The 17,202-nt window shown below is 50.4% G+C and overlaps 1 protein-coding gene across 6 annotated transcripts in view; it reads left to right on the plus strand.

Moving 5' to 3' along the window:
- Nucleotides 1–17,202, plus strand: part of LRSAM1 (leucine rich repeat and sterile alpha motif containing 1) — a 34,033-nt gene that overhangs the window by 87 nt on the left and 16,744 nt on the right. Inside the window, exons 2-16 of one of the 6 annotated variants that reach the window (XM_055541198.1) lie at nt 293–528; nt 788–903; nt 2,091–2,195; nt 2,706–2,762; nt 3,250–3,294; nt 4,504–4,581; nt 5,625–5,693; nt 6,784–6,868; nt 7,811–7,932; nt 8,796–8,886; nt 11,204–11,334; nt 14,341–14,370; nt 14,658–14,780; nt 15,133–15,272; nt 16,318–16,362. In XM_055541198.1, coding sequence (XP_055397173.1) covers nt 2,124–2,195; nt 2,706–2,762; nt 3,250–3,294; nt 4,504–4,581; nt 5,625–5,693; nt 6,784–6,868; nt 7,811–7,932; nt 8,796–8,886; nt 11,204–11,334; nt 14,341–14,370; nt 14,658–14,780; nt 15,133–15,272; nt 16,318–16,362 — 1,088 coding nt within the window. In that variant the 5' untranslated portion in view covers nt 293–528; nt 788–903; nt 2,091–2,123. Of the gene's footprint in view, nt 1–292; nt 529–787; nt 904–2,090; nt 2,196–2,705; nt 2,763–3,249; nt 3,295–4,503; nt 4,582–5,624; nt 5,694–6,564; nt 6,690–6,783; nt 6,869–7,810; nt 7,933–8,795; nt 8,887–11,203; nt 11,335–14,340; nt 14,371–14,657; nt 14,781–15,132; nt 15,273–16,317; nt 16,363–17,202 lie in introns of those variants that run through there. The other 5 variants (XM_055541197.1, XM_055541196.1, XM_055541200.1 and 2 more) reach the window with 5 other exon arrangements.

The following is a 17,202-nucleotide window of genomic DNA, read 5'->3' on the forward strand; positions in this document are numbered from 1 at the left end:
CTGAAAGGGGGTTCGGGGCAGTTGTCCCTGAGAAGGCAGACAACAGAGGACTGCTCCCGAGATCCTAGGCCCCGCTGTTCCCCATTCTCCCTTATCCTGAGGGTCACCCCATAGTCCCAGTCACCCAATCCCAGAGCCCCGCCCCTCTCCTAAGGGTCCGCATTGCATTCCGAGACCTCTCGGCCACAGCGATCTCGGACCACCTTCTAATTCCTTCGTGATGTATGCATTTTAGCTATTAGAACAATTTTGTTAAGAGTCTAAATCCGGTCCAACTCTTAACTCTTTTAAGATTCTGCGGTCTTCGGTCTCAGACTTCGTCATCCTGGTCTGCATGACTTTCTGAGATTCTGAATTTCGATCCCCAGTTCCTTCGTTTGGAGGAGACCAGACTCTGCTCCGCAGGGGACGTGCAGTGCCCAGTGGCCTGCCACCCCACGTCCATGACCAAGCCCTGCGAGTGATCGGCCTGCCTTCAGGTCCACCCGAGGGAACAACCATCAGGGACCTGTTTATCTGCACAACAAGGTTGGGCACTGCCCACTCCAGGCTGGGGAGGACGGGTGTGGCTCTTCCCATCTAGGCTGGACGTCAGGGAGGGGGATGGATGAGGAATGGACATCAGGGAGCAGATAGGGAAGAGCTGATCTTCTAGGAGGGATGGAAGAGAGGTGGCCATTGGGGAGGAAGTGAAGGAAGGTTAGTCATTGGGGAGCAGAAGGATAAGAGCTGGTCATTAAGGAGAGATGGGGGAGGGCTGGTTTTAAATTATTCCCCATCCCTGCAGACAGGTGGGGCGACAAGAGGGGCCTGAGCCAGCTCTGCAGGCTAGGCCAGCTCCCCAGACAGCCCACGCCTCTGTCGCCAGAGACCTGTGATCTCTGCCACTCCCCTGAGGAGGAGGTATATGTCTTCTTCAACTGCATCTCCACCCTGGTCCCTTTCTGCCCGGCTCTTTCTACTGTCCTAGGCCCTGAATAAATGTTTGTTAGGTGTGTGGTGGTATGTGATTAACACTGCCAGGTACTGTGTTATGGGCTTTACAAATATGGAAATCACTGGCTCCAAATAGAACCAGGTGTTGGGAACATTATATTACTCACACTTTACAGATGAGGAAACTGAGGCTCAGAGAGGTGAACCAAGCGGACATGGCTGGTGGGTGGCCGAGCTGGGATTCAAAAACAGTTAAACAAAATCATCCCAGAGTCCATGCTGTTAACCATAAGCTTCTGTGTATGAGTGCATCCTGACCCACTGATGTTCCATATCAAGTGCTGACATTTTCTGATACTGGGCAGGCAGTGAGCTCAGGACAGTGTATACTCGGTGTGTGCTAAGTTACTGAAGCACCAAGGAGTTGGGCAAACTCCACGGGATCAGGACTTGAAAGAGCAGAGGTTCCAGACTGGTTTGGAACCAGATAGCTGAACTTGATGAGCATCACTTTTGTTACTATAAAGAGGGCTTTGGTGAGAATCAAATGGGATCATAATAATTGGGAGAGTGGCAAATTACCTGAGAATTGCTTTTGAATTTTTATTTATTGATAATTCAGAAACCTCTTTGGTTACAATGTAGTTGAGTTCCCCAGGATCAAGGACAGAGCTGGCTAAAGCCATGCAGCATTTGGTGGTTTGCTGATGCCACTCTGATAGTGTTTCAGGGGTTAGAAGTGATTCATTAGCCAAGGCTCTTAGAGTCCTCAAAGAGCCTCCTTGAAGAGGACCTGAGGAAACATCTCCAGATCAACCCCCTTGTCTAACCTGGAGGAGAGATGGGGGCCCTGAACGGGAATGGGTATGTCAGGGGCTCACAGTGGGTCAGGGGCAAATGTGGGCTCAAAGACAGGTCACCTGGCTTGCTGTTGTGCTTTCCCACATCCTGCTGCTGCTTGTTTAGTCAACAAATGGTATTGAGCACCTGCTGTGCCAGGCTTGGGGCACGGATGGTCAAGATGGACATGGCCCTGCCCTCAAGGAGCATATAATCCAGCAGATGAGCTCCATGCTCTTGTTACTGTGCTCTGTCCAGGGTGTTGGGGGGCGGTGACAGATGCCCCAGGCCCTCACCCCTCTCCTCCGCCCTAGTGTGGTGAAGATCGCTCTAGAAAAAAAGGAAGGATGCCACTCTTCTTCCGGAAGCGGAAACCCAGCGATGAGGCTCGGAAACGCCTGGAGTACCAGATGTGTCTGGTGAGGGAAATGGGTTTCCTCCCAGTCTATGCCCATCTCTACCTCCGCCCCAGGCAGCAGGGCTCCACGCTGCACTTCCCCTCTGCAGACTGACCACGCTTGGTGTGACTTGTTCACACTCTTCCCTGCTGGACCTCAAGCCCAGTTAAAGCCAGGATCATTGGTGCACCTTCAGAATGGACTAGCTGAACCAGGAGGGTGTCTGCGATTCTTTGAAGCCATTAATCCTATGTTTCTTTGCCTGATTTGTCCACCCTGGAAGGATGTTTTGCTCAAACCCTTTTCTTTTTCTTTCTTCTTCTTTTTTAAACTATTTATTTATTTGCCTGCACTGCGTCTCAGTTGCGGCACGCTGGCTCTTTTAGTTGTGGCATGTGGGATTTGGTTCCCTGACCAGGGATTGAACCCCAGCCCCCTGAATTGGGAGTACGGAGTCTTAACCACTGGACTACCAGTAAAGTCCTGGAAACTGCCCCCCACCGGCTTTTTTTTAATTCTTTTTATCCCTAGGCAAAAGAAGCTGGAGCAGATGACATTCTTGACATCTCTAAATGTGAACTCTCCGAGGTAAAGTGGGGTGGTTGGTGTTCTGCTTTTGAAGTTTTATCTGTTCTCTTTCTGGCTTTGCTGTCCCTGGGAAATGATAGATGTGGACTGAGACTTTTAAGAGGCCAGAAGCTCTAGTCAAGAGATGTTTCCTTAGCTTTTGTTCTTGTGAAAGAAAACCGAGATGATCTTTTGGCCTCAGCATGGTCTTCAAGAGTCACAGAGTCCAGAAAATGCACCCACAGATTCCTGAGGCCTTTGGAAAGCCTGGGATTCTCTGTAGGACATCAGAGATCTGTCCTTTGCCCCTCAGAGTTCATGATGGGGATGGGGTGGGTAGTTGGGGAAGTCACCCGACAGCTGATTGGAGGGGGTGACCACCTGGTGCGGCTTCCTCCCATCCTTCCCAGGGCTTAGACTTACTCACTTCCTGCCCCTTCTTCCTGCCACTCAACAGGTTAAACACTGGCAGGAGGGGAGGCACTGATTCTTCTTTATCTTATCTTAGATTCCATTTGGGGCTTTTGCAACATGCAAAGTTCTGCAGAAGAAGGTGAGACGGATCTACATTTTCAGAAAAGTATTCATGGCATGTTTGCTTGTTTGAAATCAGGTGGGGATCCTGGCGTAGACGTCCCTCTTCTCTCTGAATGGCACAGTTTCCACCTGCAGCAGGTGTCCTCACAGGGGAGCAGGCCCTGGCATCAGGCAGCTCTGGCTGGGCCCCTCCTGAATTGGGCAACTTCCTTACACTCTTACATCTCAGTTTCTCCATCTGTGAAAGGAAGACATCCGTCGTTCTCCACTCGCAGAGCTATTTTGAGAATTAAATGAGTGACAGGGAGGTAGAGATAAAGATGTAAATGGCCTGAGTAGAGTGCCTGCCACATAGTGGACACTGAATACCCACATTGTTATTAACAGTAAAAATCACACTCATTTCATCCTGGTCAATTAGGGAAGGTTAAGAGTGGAATGAATGATTTTTCAGAAAGGCATTGCAGCCTTGAATGCAGGTAGGTAACAGTATTCTAAACGAAGTGTCTAAGAGCAGGTAGCTAAAATGCGTTCTATGCCAACAGGAGTGGGCTTGACATTGGAAGTATCCATGCAGGTGTCAACGCCTAACAAAAATAGTAGCATGTGACTCTGATTGAGCGTCCGACCATGTCCCAGCCCTGGGCTGAGTGCTTTCTGTCTGTTAGCTTGTTAGCAGCCCTCAGAGGCAGGAGTTTATCATTCTCTGTTTTCCACAAGGGGCTTCCCTGGTAGCTCAGTGCTAGAGAATCCACCTGCTGATGCAGAGTTCAATCCCTGGGTCAAGAAGGTCCCCTGGAGAAGGAAATGGCAACCCACTCCAATATTTTTTCCTGGAGAATCCTGTGGACAGAAGAGCCTAGTGGGCTACAATCCATGGGGTCACAAAGAGTCAGACACGACTGAGAGACTAGACAACATCAACGACATTTTCCACAAGATGCTGCTGAAGCTGAGGGACATTAAGGTTGGGACAGCTGCATGGGGATCCCTTCTCGGGATGGAAGGAAGAATTAGACCTCTGAGGTCCCTTTCAGTCTTGAGATTCCAGAGTTTAAGGTCATCTGGTTTTCCCGTGTTTGGAGACGTCGCTTGTGATGTCCACAGGAGAGAGCACTGGGCTGGGCTGACTGCTGGTGTCTAGTGTACGCCAGCTGCCCCGCCTCCAGCCCCCCTCCCTGCAGCTCTCCTTCAGCCTAACATGCTGAAACTCTTTCCCATGCAGGTGTTGATCGTCCACACGAATCTGCTCACCTCCCTGCTCCCTAAATCCTGCAGCCTCCTGAGTCTCGCCACCATCAAGGTACCGGGGCCCTGCTCCCAGGGGGCAGCCAGCACGCCCCTCCCGTCACGTCTCGGCTCTCAGAGTTTATGCCAGACGTGCCTCACGTCATCGGGACTCTGGGCGTGATCAGCATGGTCTGGGCCTGTGTGCAGTGAGGTTGCAGAGAGAACCAGCTGCAAGCCCCACCCTCAGGGAGCTTACGCACTAGGTGGAAAGGCAAACCATAAACTCATAGCAAGCGAACTGGCAGAGAACAGGGAGACCGATGGGCCCAGACAGGAAGCAGGAGGAGGCACGCCAGGCACCGTGTGGCCAGTGCGTGGAAGCGCGGTGAGCTGAGTGACTCCTCCCGACAGCTCCCCCAGGACAGAGGCTGGGACGTGATCACAGTGGACAGAAGGCAGGACCCCCGGGCTGTTCCCCATAAACTTGAGCTGTGACCGAGGGTATGCACGTGGCAGTGTAGACTGGCAATGGAGGCATCAAAGTGATTTTTATGGCTAATGCTGTTGTGTAGGGACTAGGGGTAGTTCTTACTTCTCTTTATTGTTCTGGTCCAACACGCTTTATTTTTATAAGCAGAAGAAAGATAACGTTAAAAAGCTTTCATATTCATGTATATTTATATTTCATATATATGTATTTTATATGTATATATATATATATATATCCTACTCCATTTTGCTCATTTTCATTGTTAAAATATTAGCAAATACAGTTAAGCATAAGGAAAAACATAATTTCACACTCTAGAGAACTGCTATCAATATTTTATTGCATATTTGGTAGTTTTTTACTATGCAAATATATATCTAGACCATGAGGAATTTTCAACATGAATATGTACACATACTGGATAAATAAGAATTAAATGGTATAATACTTAAAAAAAACAAAAAGATGGAGTGGTCCTTTAGTTGGGGAGGAAGGGGTTAGTACTCTTGGTTTGAACACCAGAGGCATGGAGGCACCCCCACCACACCCTGTCTCCCTGGAGCCTGAAATCACGGGGGCTTTCTCAGTCGGGGACTTCGGGTGTTCCACTTGTTTCCCTTCTGCAGGTTCTGGATCTTCATGATAACCAGCTGACAGCCCTTCCCGATGACATAGGGCAGCTGACGGCCCTGCAGGTATGGCTGCAGGAGACACAACCCACCTCTGACCCCCTAAGTAAGAAACTGCAGCCACACAGACCCAGAATGTTCTGGTCATGCTCCAGCCAGGGCTTAGGTGCCGCTGGCTTCTCCGCCTTTACTATTGAGATGCCCGGGGTGGCGTCAGCCTTGCAGTCTGGGCTGTGGGCATCTCTCCACCGAATTTTTGGCATGTGCGTTGGGATTGCATCATTAGCTTCCACCTTTACAGAAAAAGAGCGCCCAGTGAGTCCACCATTTCCAAGTGATGAATTCAGCTCTCTGGCTCAGTGTCTCACTTTCGCTTCTTGTCAGTGGCAGCCCCTGCATTTATCGAGCGCCCGCTGCATGCCAGCACCAAGCTAAGCATTTCACTTGCATCGTCAATCAATTGCTCACAGCCCCTCTGTGAACACATGTCAGCATCATCCCCAGTTCACCGAGAAGGACGGACCGTCCTTTTTTACACACGAATTTTTGTATAATTGGTGCATTCACTGTTCTGTAACTTTTGGATACCTGATAAGAATAACTTACAGCCATCCTTTGGTTCATCGAATATTCATCTGCCACGTTATTTTTAACGTGCGTGCCTTCCCATCATATCTGTTTATTTTTAATGGTTACTTTATGTATCATCCTGGCGGCCTCGCTCACCTCACGGTGCCACCTATCAGCCCAGGATTCAATCCCCGCTCCACCAGCTGCTGGCCCTGCAGCCTCAGGCAGGTCCCACTGCCTGGATGCAGCTCAGCTTCCTTCTGTTCACTCCAGGATAACAAGGCTTCATCACGTGCCCCCTCACCTGGATCCCCTTATTATCAGGTGTTTGTGGTCAGTATAAATGGTACAGCCTCAGCAAGAACCAGGTTCAAAGTCTAGCATTGCCTTTTGGACACAGGACCTCACCACTCTGAGCCTCAGCTTTCTCATCTCTCAGATGGGATCGTGACAACTGGTGTCTTCCTCACAGGGCTGTCAGGAGATAAAGATGTGGGTGTGGTGCCCGGATGATGCCTGGCCAGAAGAGGGGGAGGCATTATTGTCTGTGTGTGTGCCTTCTCACGGCATTCTCCCTCTCTCTTAGGTCTTGAACATGGAAAGGAATCAACTGACATATCTCCCACGTTCCATTGGGAACCTGATCCAGCTCCAGACCCTCAATGTGAAAGGTAGGGGGCCAGGAACCCCTGTCCACGTGACCCTTGGTCTGCTCTGAGCTGACCCGGCTAGTGTCCTCAGGGTGCTTGTCCTGGGACCCATTGAGCATGAGAGCAGCCAGCCCCCACGTGTCACTCAAACTGTCTGGAGGGTTCCTGCAGCTCCTCCTGGCCGGGGCCTTACAGGGAGGAGAACAGACGGCATTGACAGCAAGGCCCCCAAGACTCTATCGTTCGTGTTTAGAACCATGGGTGATGGATGGTGAGAGTGTGGACTGACTGGGTGAGAGCTATTCTGAGTATCCCTTCCCACCCAGTGAGGAGCGCTTCCACACTCGGGGGTGCCACAAGTGTGTGAGAGAGGAAGGTCTTATCCCCAATTTACAGATGTGGAAAACGAGGCTCAGAGAGCTATGACTTGCTCAAGACCAGCCAGTGCGGTAGTGACTGAGCCGAAATTCTAACACGTGCCTCCCTGTACCCCCAGCTCTCTTCTTTCTTCTTTTCCTTCAGTTCTTTCTGCACAGGATGCCGTAATTTACCCATTTGTAACATATAAATAGTGATGAACATAATAGCACCCAGTTTACTAATCACTTACTGTGATAGGTGCCTCGTGTGATAGGCCCTGTGCTGAGCACCTTTTCACATGCATCATCTGTTTTAATCCCTCAGTATTCCTATAAGGCCAAATAGTGTGGGCACCTCCATTTTACTGATGCGGAAACTGGTCCAGGGAGGTCAAATCAGTTTTCCAAAGTCACTCAGCTCATAAGTGGTGGAGCAGGGACTTGAACCTGGGTCATTGAAACTCCACCGCTCTTCCTCATGGAGCCGGGGTATACCCCAGGCTCAGAGGGAGGCACCCACCTCCGCCCAGTCCTGGCGGGTGTCAGGCCAGAAGCTGGTGAAGGGGCCGTGGGGTGCTGAGCTGTGCCACTGGGACTCCTCCAGACAACAGGCTGAAGGAGCTGCCAGACACGCTGGGGGAGCTTCGGAGCCTGCGCACTCTGGACATCAGTGAGAACGAGATTCAGAGGCTGCCCCGGATGCTGGCGCACGTCCGAACCCTGGAGGTAGGTGGGCCGTGCTCTGGCCTGGGGGCCTGCCTGGCCTGCCCGCTGCTCCCCTCCCACATTCCTGGAGGCCTGCCCTGGTCACAGGATACAGGGGTCATGGAGATCTCAAGGTCCTCAGGGGCTCACAGAGAGAACAGTGTGAATGACTGTAATTAGGTGACTTGCTGTCATAATGGAGGCAGCAAAGCATATTCCTAGTAGAGTGAAAAGCTCATGCTGAATCCTGATGGGTTCATTAACACTGTGAAAGACATGGTGTTTGAGCCAGATCTTGAAAGAGGAGAAACCTTTGGAGAAGTCGACAGGGCTCATGGGAGCATTCCAGGTGGAGGAACAGTTCGGGAAAAGGCAGGAGGTGGGAAAGCCCAGGATGTGTTCAGGGAGGAGCAGGGGAGCCAATGTGGTTGGAAGGCAATGTGGTTGGAAGGCGCAGTGTCTGGAGGGCTCTGGCAGGGAGGGAGCAGCCTCAGCTCAGAGCTGCAGAAACCGTGATTGTCAGAGCTGGGGGCGGAGAGCAAGGCGACCACCTGGGACACTGTGTTTTCTCCCGGGGCTGTCCTAACAAAGCGCCCCAGGCTGGGGCCTTAAGATCAAGGTCTTGGTGGGGTTGGTTCTTCTCAGGCCTCTCTCTCCTTGGCTTCTGGATGGCCGTCTTCTCCCTGTGTCCTCCCATCCTCCTGCCTTGGAATGGGTCTGAGTCCTGATTGCCTCATCTTTTAAGGACACCAGTTCATGCTGGACTAGGGCCCAGACTGGTGACTTTGTTTTGAACTTGATTACCTCTTTAAAGATCTTATGTCTTGATTATGTTGAGCAGTGAAGCGAACGACAGATAAAGAGGGCTCTCCTTGTGTCTGCAGACCCTGAGCCTCGACGTGTCGTCCATGGTCTACCCCCCGCAGGAGGTGTGCGGCACTGGCACTGAGGCCATTCAGCAGTTCCTCTGCAAAGGTAAAGCCAGGCAGCCCGCCTCCTTTGCTGAGCGAGCACAAACCATGGTCCCTGGGGCTGCTCTGTGCCAGCGAGGCAGCTGAGGGTCCCTGCCTGCCCAGAGCTCTGCAGATCTGGCAGGAGAAGCAGGGAAAGATGATTGTCACGTGAGGAAGTATGATGGCTCAGATGGTAAAGAATCCGCCTGCAGTGTGGGAGACCTGGGTTGGATCCCTAGGTTGGGAAGATCCCCTGGAGGAGGGCATGGCAACCCACTCCAGTATTCTTGCCTGGAGAACCCCATGGACAAAGGAGCCTGGCGAGCTACAGTCCATGGGGTCACAAAGACTCAGACACGACTGAGCAATAAGCACAGCAGGTTTAAATGTGTCTGTAAAATTTTTGGTTTTGCTGTCTTAAAAACATTTTCAAAAACCCACAGAATATGTTGCACCAGGCGATTCTATGCCCTACCTTTTTCACTTAAGAATAGGCCCCGGGCCTTTCCTGTCCCATGACGTGGGCTCTGTTTGTTGTAAACTGCTGTAGAGTATTCCCAGTGGAACCACTGGAAGTTGTTTCCCATTTGCCCCTGGAACGAACGCTTTAACCCACACTTCCCTGGCATGTTGGGAGCATCCCCTGTAGGGAAGCAGGGTTGGTAGGTGGACAGGGACAGGCGCTCTGTATTGCCTCTGAAGAGGCTCCATCGGTTTAAGTTCCATGAGGAGCATCTGAGAGGACTCTTCTTCCCCACAGCCTCGCTAACAATTGGTGAGATCTTTAAAAGTCTTCTAACCTGATGGATTATTAAAAAGAAAATACATTACTTTGCCAACAAAGGTCCATCTAGTCATAGCTATGGTTTTTCCAGTGGTCATGTATGGATGTGAGAGTTGGACTATAAAGAAAGCTGAGCGCTGAAGAACTGATGCTTTTGAACTGTGGTGTTGGAGAAGACTCTTGAGAGTCCCTTGGACTGCAAGGAGATCCAACCAGTCCATCCTAAAGGAGATCAGTCCTGGGTGTTCACTGGAAGGACTGATGCTGAAGCTGAAGCTCCAGTACTTTGGCCACCTCATGTGAAGAACTGACTCATTGGAAAAGACCCTGATGCTGGGAAAGATTGAAGGCAGGAGGAGAAGGGGATGACAGAGGATGAGATGGTGGGATGGCATCACTGACTCAATGGATGTGAGTTTGAACAAGCACCAGGAGTTGGTGATGGACAGGGAATCTTGACATGCTGCAGTCCATGGGGTCGCAAAGAGTTGGACACGACTGAGCGATTGAACTGAACTGACCTGAACCTGATGGGTAAACAAGAGGAGGAGGGTGACAGAGGATGAGACGGTTGGATGGCATCACTGACTCAGTGGACATGAGTTTGAGCAAGCTCCAGGAAATGGTGAAGGACAGGGAAGCCTGGTGTGCTGTAGTCCATGGGGTCACAAAGAGTTGGACACGACTTAGTGACTGAATGACAACATTATTATTTTAATGTCATTTCCTTGAATATTAGAATACATTTTCACATGTTTACTGTCCACTTTTAGTATTTCTTGTGAATTGCCTATTTATATCCTTGGGTAGGGGAAAAAGGATGACATTGACTACATTAAAATCTAACCTTTACCTCAAAAGGATACTATCATCAGAGTTAAAAAGACAGGCTCCCTAGGTGGTGCTAATGGTAAAGAATCTGCCTGCCATTGCAGGAGATGCAAGAGACCCTGGCTTGATCCTTGGCTTGAGAAGATCCCCCAGAGTAGTAAATGGCAACCACCTCCAGTATTCTTGCCTGGGAAAATTCCATGGACAGAGGAGTCTGGCAGGCTACAGTCCATGGCATTGCAAAGAGTCGGACATGACTGAGCATGCACACAAAACAAAATTAAAAAGTTCAAAAGATAAGTTACCACCTGGAAGAAGATAGCTGCAACATATGTTATAGACCCAAGGTTATTAACTATCATATGTAAAGAGCACTTATAAATCAGCAAGAATAAGGCCAAATGGGGAAAGTGTATGAATCCTTTCAAATATACAGGAGGCAGCTACCCAGGAAACTGTGGATAAAGCTGGGTCTTGAACCCAGGCTTCTCTACGAAGCTCAGGCATTTTTCATCTCCTCATTCTCACATGGATGGTAAAGAGGCAGGGGGCAGGAAGATTTATTCACTCAGCTGACGCTTATTGAGTGCTTGCCACATTTATGGCCCAGGCGTTAGGCCTGTGAGCAGTGCAGGAGGGCCAGCATCGGAGGGGAGCAGTGGACTGCTCTGGGTTGCAAGGCGGTCTCCTTCCTTCCTGGTCAGCCTGTGTCCGTCTCTCGCAGAGTCGGGGCTGGAGTACTACCCCCCTTCTCAGTACCTGCTGCCGGTCCTGGAGCAGGATGGGGCTGAGAACTCCCTGGACAGCCCCGACGGGCCCACGGACAGACTCTGCAGGGAGGAGGAGGAGTGGCAGGTAAGGCGCACCGCCTGCTGGCCTGTGGGGTGGGCGGCGGGGAGGGCGAGGGTCAGGGTGTGTGCGCAAGGGCTCTGCGCACACAGGTGTGTTCAGAGCTTTGGCCCCCAGATTTCTCCATCAAACTAGAATTTACCTCCCTTCAAACGGACATGCGGGGGGTTCTCTGGTAGTCTTGTTGTTGTTTAGTCACTAAGTCATGTCCAGCTCTTTACAACTCCATGGACTGTAGCCCACCAGGCTCCTCTGCCCATGGGATTTTTCAGGCAAGAATACTGGAGTGGGTTGCCATTTCCTTCTTCAAGCGATCTTCTTGACCCAAGGATCAAACCCTTGTCTCCCGCTTTGGCAGGCGGATTCTTTCTTTGGTGGCCTCGTGGGTAGGATTTCGGGCCTTCAGTACCGAGACCCAGGTTCCATCCCTGGTTGGGGAGCTGAGATCCCAGAAGCTGAGTGACTCAGCCAAGCAGATATGTGTAGAAGTTTTCACAAGGCCTCCTAGGCGGCCTCACTGCACCAGCTCACCAGCACCAGCTTCATCCCACTCCTCTCTGTCCCTGAATGTCTGGGGTGTTTGAATAGGGGGTTCCCTCTGCTGGATTCTCCACGCCCGTTTGCTCCAGTCTCATCCTTCAGTTCCCAGCTGAAACATTACATTTTCTGAGAAGCTTTCCACAATGCAGCAGCCTAGGTCAGATCTATGGAAGCTCTCAGAGCGCCCTGTGCATTTCCTGGGAGAACCTGTGTTGCTGAACTTGGGTTCAGCTGCTCATGGCTCAAGAATCCAACACTGAAAGACAAGTGTTGGCTGAAAGGAAGGATAGCTTTACTGGGGAAGCTAGTTATCCTGTGGAGAAGCTGGATGCACGTCCCCAGGAACCAACTTCCCACTGTGGGTCAGGGGGCAAAGGGTTTTTAAAGGGGGGGTTTCAGGGGTGTGGAGGCAGAGGAGGGGGCTGTGTGCGGAGCATCATCTTGAAGTTGGTCGTCCAGCTGCCTGATCAGCACCATCCTGATCGTTTTGGGTACAGTTTATCTGTAACTCCAGAGTCGGTTTGTTACCATTTCTTTGAGGCCAGTTCTGGGAATTGTGTGAGATGGAGCAGTTTATGTCATGGCTGCAGTCTGGTCATCATGTAGCTCATTTCTTCCACCTGGTGGGGGTTTCAGTATTTGCAAAACAGCTGAGTAATACGACTCAGAACGTTATCTGTAGCCTTTGAGGAGGAACTAAAGGTTCTTGCCTTTGTTTAATGGCTAAATAATTATTTTGTCTTGCTTGACTATTTTGCTTCTGTGTTTTCTCATTTCTCTTAAGTTACTTCTTTGGCTAAAATCTCTTCAGACAAGAGGCAGGTGGAGGACATTGTGAAGGGGGAGGGAATCTGTCCTGGGAAGGCCCCACAGGGGCCTGCTCCATTACAACCACAGCTCTAATTACATGAAGAATTAAGAAAGGATTTGCTTCCTGTCGCCCTGCTTGATGGAGCTTGAGGAAAGTGGACCCCTGGGTCCCTGGGGGAGACCTAGAGTAGGTCAGGGCTGCAGGAAGCAGTTCAGCAAGGGTTGCCCACAGTAACAGAGTGCCTCTGAGGGTGAGGCCAGACAGAAACCACCTCAGCGCCCCACCCCCTACCCGTATGCTCCTCTACGGGAGCCCACAAATTGAGGCTGGGAGGGGGCACCAACTGTAGCCAGCTAGGCTTCACATCTGATTGTGGTGATGGTCACACGACTGTATGCAGTTGTCAAAACTCATAGACCTGTACACTTCTTTAAAAAGATAAATTTTACAGTACATAAATTATGCCTTCATTAAAAAATATGTTTATATATGGAAACACATACAAACGTATCTCTTTTTTCTAAAGGCACAAACTGTAGATAGGTAGATGCATGGACTTAGGTCTGATAATGATATTTACATGGGAGCAGGGCTAGGGAGGGTGGGAGGGAACAAGGATTAGGCCTGGGAGTGGTCAATGGATACTTTTATATGCCTTGCTTAGTTTTTTACAAGGAGAATATAGTCAGGTATTATCTATATAACTAAAGATAAGCTTAAATTTTACTCCTACCTCAGCATAGGGAAAATCTTATTTCTTTATAGAATGCTGCTTTTATAGCTCCAACACTTGATCCTGATCTCAGAACCAGATAACTAAATAGAAAGGCTGGTTTTAAAAAAAAGTGTGTGTGTGTGCGCATGCATGAGCTGATTGGACTACAAAAGTAATTCATGCTTCTTGTTATAAATCTAAACAATACAGAAATATACGGAGTGAGCATCTCCCCTCCTACCCTGCAGTCCCAGCGCCTGGAGGCAGTCGCCGTGAACTGATGAATGGCTCTCCTTCGTGGCTTTTGTCTCAGCCCCTCCAGAGCTGGGAGTTGAGTTTTGGTGGTGGTGCTTTTACAAGAGAGGAATTGCACTGTACAGACAGTGAAATTTGGCAGACACCCTTCTGTAGCTGCGCCCACGTTTGCCCCGTCGTTCGACAGCTGTGTAATAATCTACTGTGTGGATGAACCGTGACTTAGCAATAGCATGCTGATGGGCATTGGAGTTATTTCCAGTGTTTTCATTCTTTTGAACAATTCTGCAGGAACTTGCACACACACCTTGGTGCATTTGTTGTTGTTTTGGGGGCTGGAGCTGGTAGCTTGCTGTGCTGTGCAGACGTACAAGGAGTCAGACACCCATTTCTTGGTCTCTTTTTTGGAACACCCATGCCTTCTCTGAGCTGCATCCCCAGAACTTAAGACTTGAAGCTCTTTAAGCCAAGCCCCGTGATTCTTAACCCTGGTGTCCGTCAGAACCATCCAGAACCCTTTATCAGACAGCCAGCCCCTTCATCCCCTACCCCCACTACCCAGCGTTCCAAGGCAGTCCCTCTGGATGGACCTGCAAATCTGAGGGCTGTCAGGCTGCCTGGGGATTCTGGGCCAGTGAGAACCCCTGCTGCCCACCTTCTCTTAACCACTATATTTTTTTTTGTCTCCTAGAATAGGTTCTCAGACTATGAGAAGAGGAAGGTAAGAGAATGTCTTTTGTCCTCTGTCACTTTTCTTCTCATTAAACATCTCAACTGTTACATTTGAGGAGATGAGCTCTTCCAGCCCTAAGTCAGGGGGTGAAGTAATGGTTGCCCCTACGTATATCACCTCCCCACAGTCTCACCCAGCCTTGGTGGGTGGGAGGATGTCCCCACTTTACAGATGAGAAGACTGAGGCTCGGAGAGATTGAGCCCATCCCCTGCAGCTCTCACGTCCTAACCCCCCAGAGCCTGTGACAGCATCACCAGGGTCTCCGTTCTTGCAGGAACAGAAGATGCTGGAGAAACTTGAGTTCGAACGGCGCCTGGAGCTCGGGCAGCGAGAGCATGCCCAGCTCCTCCAGCAGAGCAACAGCCAGAAAGATGAGATCCTTCAGACGGTCAAGGAGGTTCGTGAGCGGCTAAGTGGGGTCAGGCCTGTCTGCTTCCTCTGCCAGGGGCCTCCTGACTCAGACTGACTCCTGACTCAGGTCCCTCTGATGTGGGAAGGCAGTGGGGTTACCTCTCTCAGGCCCACCCTCCAGGACACAGGGCTGGGGAGGGGTCATCCATACAGATCACTTAGTCCAGGCTCCTCCCGTGCATGGACACCCTGAGGCCTAGCAAGGGGAGGACTTGGTCCAAAGTCAACACAGAGTTGGCAAGACAGAGGAAACCTGGTCTCAGGCCTGGGCCCCTGGCTGCTCTGTGGTACCTGAAGGGGTCCCAGCAGACCCCAGACCTCTGCTTGTCCTGCCGCAGGAGCAGTCCCGGCTGGAGCAGGGCCTGAGCGAGCACCAGCGCTTCCTGGATGCAGAGCGCCGGCGGCTGCAGGAGCAGCTGAAGCAGACAGAGCAGAACATCTCCAACCGGATCCAGAAGCTCCTGCAGGAGAACCAGAGGTCAGGCTCCCATCTCCCCGGTCTCCAGACCCAGAGACCTCCCTTAACATGATGCCCACATGGGACTCGATCTCTCCCTCACCATCTCTGATTCTACCCAAGGTCTCGGTGCTGCATTTGGCACTGACTTTAAGAGAGTCTGGTTTCCCCGATGACTCAGCGGGTAAAGAATCCACCTGCAATGCAGGAGACATGGGAGACGTGGTTTGATCCCTGGGTTGGGAAGATCCCCTGGAGGAGGAAATGGTAACCCACTCCAGTATTCTTGCCTGGAGAATCCCATAGATAGTGGAGCCTGATGGGCTACAGTCCATGGGTTGCAAAAAGTTGGACAAGACTGAGCAACTAACACACTTGAAAGAATCCAATCCAGGGCTGCTACTGATTGGATCTTTGCCTCCCAAGCTTCCCATCTGTAAAGTGAGTGGGTTTAACAAGTTAAAATCACAGCCTGCTCTAATATTTTGGCTTTCTAGTCACCTGTTACTCTGAGGTCAGCCATTCGCCTTACAGTGAGATTTGCCTTAACAGATCCCATCCAAGGCCAGAGCCGCAGGGATCAAGCTCCAATGGGAAAAAGCAGGTTGGATAGAGGTCTCAAGAAGCCTGAGAAAGTTTAGCTGGGGGTCTCTTGGGGAAAGATTCCAGAAACAGGCTCTGCCACACCCCCTGCTGCTCCAGCCTTCTGTCCACTGTCCTCCGAGTCCTTCTCCTCCCTCGCCTGCAGTTGAGTGCCAGAGGGAGCCGGCTGGCGTGCCGTCCGCAGCGTGCCCACCCCCGGGGGCACCCAGGAAACTGCCCTCTGTTGGTTGCTGCTTACATGTGAAGTACTTTATATCTGTTTTCTTGTTCACACTTGACCAATACTCCATGAAGCTTTAAAAAATTATTCTTCCATTTCACAGGTGAGGAGCTGGGATTTGGAGTGGTTGAGGAATTGGCCTGAGAACACAGCCCTAAGTGGCCAGTTCCTAAGCCGCCCTCAGCAGTTCTGTTGGAAACGGACCCAACAATGACTGCCGGCTTTTCATGGTTTCCTTCACAGGCAGAAGAAAAGTTCCGAGATTCTGAAGTCTCTGGAAAACGAAAGGTCAGTGTTTTGCTCTAACACATTCTCGATGACTGCCTGCCTTCCTGTGGGTGAGCGGACCTGGGGAGAGAAGGTCTTGTGATTCTTGAGGACTATGTTAGAAAGATTTCCTAGAGTTTTGAGGAGATTCAGGCTTCCCTGGTGGTCCAGATGGTAAAGAATCTGCCTGCAACGCAGGAGACCCACAAGTTCGATCCCTGGGTCAGGAAGATCCCCTAGAGAAGGAAATGGCAACTTCCTTCAGTATTCTTGCCTGGAGACTCCCATGAGCAGAGGAGCCTGAGGGGCTGCAGTCCATAGGGTCACAAAGAGTCGGCCCAGCTGGAGACTAACACTTTCACTTTATCATGAGGAGATTCACCCCCTTACAGAGTTTTGAATTAAAAAGAATTGCTGCCTTCAAGTTTGTTAAAACATACCATCCTGAGAAAAGTTCAGATATGAATAAGAATGTATGTATGTTAATGTCCAATTGTATTTCTAGTGTAAATAGTTAGAAAAGAAATTTCTGGAAAGAAAAAATTTGTTTACATGAATTATGTACAGAGGAGTAATCTGTAAGCATTAAACGTCTTATAGAAGAATATTCCTTGTTAAGGAAAGCACTATATTGCTAGGTGGAAAAGCGGTATCTACAGTGTATCATTTCTTAAAGACAACCTGCTTGTATCTCTGCTCAGAAAGTAGAAGGACCCACCCCGAATGTTTACACTGAACCTCTGAGTGGTGGGAATTGGAGGTGGTGAACTTTGTTTCATTCCCTTTGTGTTAAGGTGCCCACTTTAGTCATTAGAAAAGGTGATAGGTAGGGTGGCCTCGCCCCCCGCTCCCTGGGGTGTT

This window comes from Bubalus kerabau, chromosome 11 (genome assembly GCF_029407905.1).
Source record: "Bubalus kerabau isolate K-KA32 ecotype Philippines breed swamp buffalo chromosome 11, PCC_UOA_SB_1v2, whole genome shotgun sequence".
NCBI lineage: Eukaryota > Metazoa > Chordata > Mammalia > Artiodactyla > Bovidae > Bubalus > Bubalus kerabau.